The sequence below is a fragment of the Nematolebias whitei genome, chromosome 14 (assembly GCF_014905685.2).
Source record: "Nematolebias whitei isolate Nwh7 chromosome 14, NemWhi1, whole genome shotgun sequence".
In the NCBI taxonomy this organism is placed as follows: Eukaryota; Metazoa; Chordata; class Actinopteri; order Cyprinodontiformes; family Rivulidae; genus Nematolebias; species Nematolebias whitei.
Genome location: NC_056511.1, coordinates 5,025,736 through 5,031,585, shown reverse-complemented (window position 1 = coordinate 5,031,585; position 5,850 = coordinate 5,025,736). Strand labels below are relative to the sequence as shown.

At 45.1% G+C, this 5,850-nt stretch overlaps 1 protein-coding gene across 2 annotated transcripts in view; it reads left to right on the top strand.

Moving 5' to 3' along the window:
• Window positions 1-5,850, top strand: part of klf8 (Kruppel-like factor 8) — an 80,346-nt gene that overhangs the window by 44,774 nt on the left and 29,722 nt on the right. For both annotated transcript variants that reach the window (XM_037687782.1, XM_037687781.1), the window contains exon 2: window positions 4,422-4,703. In XM_037687782.1, coding sequence (XP_037543710.1) covers window positions 4,422-4,703 — 282 coding nt within the window. The remainder of the gene's footprint in view (window positions 1-4,421; window positions 4,704-5,850) is intronic.

Below are 5,850 nucleotides of genomic sequence, written 5' to 3'. Positions count from 1 at the left end.
CATTTCTTCCTTAAAGAAACTGGTCCAGATGACATGATTTAACCTTTCTTCTTATAGCTCGTTATATTTCTAATAGTGAGATGTAAGTCCCTTACACGAGGCACAAAATGACAATAAAGCTCTTTAATTTAGTCGAGCTGCTGGAGCGTCTTTGCTCTTTTTTATTTTCCTAAACATACTTCCTCTCTGCGAGGGTCCGGTTCATCTAAAAGCAGCACTTTCATTGAGAAAGTTGTTCTGGCCGTGGTGCACCGAAGGTCATGAGGTCGAAATTTGAGATTTCTCAGTTTTACTTTAAAAAAAAAAAAAAACCTCCTCCTGAAGTCTCTTCCACAGCGAGATGTTCAGTCCACCGGGGCCGGTTTGTTTATGGCGAGACGATGTGATCAGATTAGAACGAGTTTTTATTCATTAAACGTCTTCAACCTGAACGGACCGGAGGATTATAAGTGACCAGGGCGAAGTGGGCAGATGATCGTTTGGACATTATGGTGAAAAATCTTGGTTCAAACCGTTTAAGGGTTTTCTAATTATAAAGAAAAGTTCTTGTATTTTATTGAACTTACAGCACTTTGGTATTTCTTTACTAACACACATAGTTGTATTTATTTGTACCTTTTTAAGTTTTCTGTCCGTCCTGTGTTGAAGCAGACGGGTTTGATTTATTCGGACTTTTCCTTTTGATGAGCTAAAAGTTCTTGAAGCAGCAACAGCAGAACCCAAGCAGTGCTGAATATTTCCAGGTCTTGCTGGTTTGGAAATGTGCTTTTCTTTCTTGGAAAGGGTCATGTTCAACTCCGGGGGGGTGTTGGACCGGGATACCAAATATTAATTTGTTTGCACAACTCGCTCGTAAAGAGGAGTTTAATTTGATGGAAGGAGTTTGGAGACTTTTCAGATTTAGTGAGTTGTGTGGGTAGGTGGTGGTGGTGGGGGGGGGGGGGGAGCTGCGTCTACCTTTGTTTAAAGACACAGAGGGGGCTCTGTCCTGCTACAATGGGGAGGGGGTAGACTGCATGTGTGTGGGAGGGGTGGAGCTTCCAGCCACACCCAGCCTGATCAGCTAAAGCCCCACCTCGCTGTGGAATCTGCAGAGCTGGGTAACTCCAGCCTGCAGTGCACGGCCCCCGCCAGGCCCCCGCCAGGCCCCCGCCAGAGCAACAGGCCAACATGCATCAGTCGGAACGTGACGCCTGCAGTTTTCTGCTAAAACCTCCAAAGTTCACTATTTAAAGTCGCCGCGGATCAAAACGACTCCGATATTCAGATAAACGAGCGTTAACGTGTAAATAAACACGGAAACGTTAAATAACTTCCGTCTTTTGTTCGTTCCTCTTTAAAAGGTTGAACCCCAACACGAACCATTTAAACCATTTTAAATTTAAAAGTGCTATAATTCCTGTTTTCTTAGCTTCCTGCGATGAAAGGCGAGCGATCATGTCTCGTCTCTCCCGTCACCAAACCCGGGTCAGAACCTGGAAGTTTGTGGCTTCAGTGAAATAACTGGGTTGGAACAACTTTTACGGTTTAAAGAATATAGAGACATTTTTTACTGCCGTTACTGTAATTTGAGGTCGTAATAAGATATTTGAGTTTTTATGCATAAATCTAAAATTTGATCTTTGGAAACTTTATGAGTGAGATTTATCTCCTAAAAACAAAACTTTGATACACAAGTAGAGCATTCAAGTTCTTTTATTTAGTTTTTAATCCATAAAACATAAACATTTATATATAAAAAAACCTTTTTAAAATCATTACTGTATTTTTTAGTGTATAAGTCGCAGTTTTTTGCGTAGTTTTGTCAGTCCTGTGACTTATACACTTATAAACCGAAGTGACTTGTATACGTTTATTTTTTTCATATTCATAATTAAATTTTTGACTGTTGCTTTAAATTTTGAAGAACTTCAACGGCGAGTCCTCCCGTGCACGCTCGCTTCACTCAGCTGGTGCAGGTGGAGGAACGCTGGAGAGCTAGCGGCTCCGGTGTGATGGATGGATGAATAGATGGATGATAGATGGATGGATGGATGATAGATGGATGGATAGATGGATGATAGATAGATGATAGATGGATGGATAGATGGATGATAGATGGATAGATGGATGGATAGATGGATGATGGATGGATAGATGGATGATGGATGGATAGATGGATGAATAGATGGATGAATAGATGGATGAATAGATGGATGATAGATGGATGATAGATGGATGGATGAATAGATGGATGATAGATGGATGGATAGATAGATGGATAGATGGATGTATAGATGGATGTATAGATGGATGATAGATGGATGGCGCCGCCCAGGTGAAATGATGCTGTTTTTGACTGATGCGACTTATACGCCAGAAAATACAGAGTATTTGAAGCATCTGCTCAACTATTATTTTGATAAATAAAATACATTTTCTGTTAAACATTCAAAAAAGAGAAACGTATCACACAAACAGTAATAAGTGTCAAACCTGCAGCTTAGCTTTGAGTCTCATCATCGCTGCAGTTAAATCTCAAGACTTTCAAGGCTGCAGTAAAAACTGCTGCCCCCGCGGGGTCACGCAGCTCGGATGAGTCCTCCAACAGGACCGCAACACGAAGAACGTCTCAGAACCAAACACTGGACTGTTCTGAAGCCGTCTGAGCCCAGAACCAGGACACCTGCGGACAGAAGTCTCAAATCTGCTGGATTGCCTCAAGATCTGAGCAACAAAACAAAGTTTTTTCAAGTCCAGCTGTTTTTTTAATAATTCTGCAGAGACTGAATTTCTTTAGTAGGCCTGTCACGATAACAAATTTTACTGGGCGATTAATTGTCTCAGAAATTATTGCGATAAACAAGAATATTGTTTGAAATTTGACATTAATTAATAATTATTGTCAAGTTTAAGAAGAAATGTTGGTTAATTTTTATGTGACGTACCTTTTTTGACCACTGGATGGCAGTATAAGACTGTTTGAACTGAAGGATGGATAGAGAGGGAGCGAACAGCGTGTCTCTTTAAGAAACATGGGAGGGAGGCCCCTTGACATGACATGGGTTGTCTCTCCTTCCTGTTTATTGGTTCTCAAAATGGCGGATGCTCAGTGTGGTTTGAGCTCTTTAGCATTTTTCACACAAAGCTTTTAATAAACATCAGTAAACAAGTTCTCAGCTTCTTTTTGCAGAGAAAAACAACTTTTTACACGAAGGCACGGGTTTCAACCGTGAATTCTGGAGCTTTGACAAGACGCAGGTTTTTTTCCTCGCGGTCGACCTGTTAGCTTAGCTCGTAGCGTAGCTTCTCAGCTTAGCTGCTTTTAATCGTCCAAAAACGTGATTTTTGGACGATTAAAACATATTTTAAGGAGAAAGGGAGGGGTCAGTGAAGATCACCGGAGTTGAGCCTTTTGTCGTCCGGTGTCTTCAGTAGAAAGAGAGACACGAAGAAACGATAAAGCCGATAAATGAAAACGAGGTTGATAATTTTCATTGATCATGCGATTAATTGATTTATTGTTTATCGCGACAGCTCTAATCTTTACATGATTTTTAGTTCTCGTTTCAGCTCTGTGTTATTTCAGTCATCTGTGTGGGGTTTTCCTTTGAACAAAACGTTACAAACTAATTTGTGCACGTCTGGAGCTTAAAGCCGTGGACACATTTGGGTCAAGTTATTCTGAGATCATCAGAACTTCTTGTTTCCTCGTGCTTGAGTTTGTAGCGACGGACGATTCTCTGGATGAAAAGTTTTAGAGGAGACGGACAAATAAGATCCAGCCGGGTGTTTGAGTTCTGCTGTGGCACTCCCCGGCTGCTCGCTCTGTGTGTGTGTGTGTGTGTGTGTGTGTGTGTGTGTGTGTGTGTGTGTGCATGTGTGTGTGTGCGTCTAGCTTGGCTTCCAGAAAAGGGTGTGTCCGCCTGCCTGCCGCTGAAAGAGAGGGAGGGGTCAGCTCACGGCTACTCCTCCCTGTTATTTCTCTTTCGTTCTCATTCCCTCAGTGGCAGCCTCAGGATTTAGGCCTTTGTCTCTCTCTTCTCCTCTGTCTGCTCCTCTGCTCCTCCTTTTCTGTCTCCTTCACACTTGTGTGTGTGTGTGTGTGTGTGTGTTTTCAGCCTACTTTCTTCCGTCAGATTTCAGAGAGGAGTTTTTTATTTGGCAGGAAATTTAAATTTAAGGTAAAGTTCAAACGTTCACCTCCTCCGTCTTCTCTAACTTTTCTCTACCTCCAGCCTGAAACTTTTCTCCTACCTTGCTCTGACCCCTCCCTCCTCCTCCTCTTTCCATGCCCTTTCTTACCACCCCCTCCCCTGTTTTTTCCCCTCTCCTCCCTACCCCCTTATCACCTCCTCTCAGCTCAACCCCCCCTCTTCCTGTCTACCTCTTCCATTTGAGCTCACCTTCCTCTAACCTGACCTCCTCCTTCTCCTCCTCAGTGCCAGTCGACTCCAAAGCAGAAGAAGAGTGCTGTCAGTGGCCGGAAGAAGCAGAGGAGCCCGGCCAGGCAGAGCGCCCCGGCCCGACCGCCCGCAGCCCTAAAAGAGGAGGAGAAGCCGGCGACTGGGCCTCGGCCGCCTCACAGGGTGAAGGAGGAACCGGGCGAGGAGACGCCGAAGGAGTCACCGTCTGTGAGGGTGAAGGAGGAGAAACGGGAAGAGGGCGAGGGAACCATGCCCTCCGTACAGATCAAAGCGGAGCCAGAGGAGATGGAGTGCACGGTGAGGAGGGGGAGGTGGGATGGAGCTGATTGGTTGATTGGGAGGGATGGGGCAGGTGGTTTGATGGAGTAGATTGAGGTGGGGCTGACTGGCACCACCCACAGGTGGACATGTTTCAACATGTTGACTCCTGGCACCGGAGGAGGAACCGTTTGGACTCGACTCCTCTTCAGGCTCCAGAGGAGGCTCGTGTTATCACTCAGCTACTACCACATGAAGGTTGGGTCTGGAACCGACCGGGTCCAGACGTGTTTGTGCTCCATCACATCAGACCCCCGTCGTGAGTTTAGAGCTGAAGATTTAAACAAACGTTTTACATCACTGACCTTTGACCTCTCGGGCATGTTGTCACTGTGGGTTGAACAACACGTGTCTAACAAGCCTCTTCTGTCATATGGATGGGGGGGGGGGGGGTCACAGGGGGTTGAGCAGTCAACAGTCCATGACACAGAACCTGCTGTTGGTTCTGTCAGAGCAACATGAAAACTGCTCAGACCTCCGAGCCGTTTGTAGAATCGTTGCCACGGCAACGACAAAATCAGCTGCAGCCTTCAATGTTAACGACCGGACCCGTCTGTGATCCTGACGGAGATCACGTTCTTTAACTTTAGGTTGTACAACGGCGCGGATTTGATTCGTCTCGTTTTGTGTTCGTGAGGTTCTCCAGAGACCGCAGGAGGCGCTCCGACGAGAGCGACTTCGATTTTCGGCTGCTGTTGGTGTTTTTACGTCAACTTGTAGATTTTCAGAGGACGCATGAAGGAAAATTGCTCAAAGCACCAAATAGGATGAGTTGGAAATGATTAACTTAAATCTTCAGGTGAAAATTAATATTTTATTCTGCAAAACCTCACGGAGAAAAACATGTTTCATTGTCCAAAGTCTTAAAGGGTCAATGGTTTTTAATTGTGAACTAACTGGTGTGTCACCTTTGGGGCCAAATAAGTTGTTAACGAGGGCCGTGTTTGGCCCTCGGGCCTCAAGTTGGACACATGTGCTGTTTTTAGATCTTTGTTGAAAACTTTAGCGTGCAAGGTGGAGGGTTATGTGCATTTACAAGAAATGCAGGTTCCATTGTTGATTCTGCAGCCATTACCTCAGCCTGCTGGGGAGGCGTACGGGGGGGGGGGGGGGGGGGGGGGGGGGG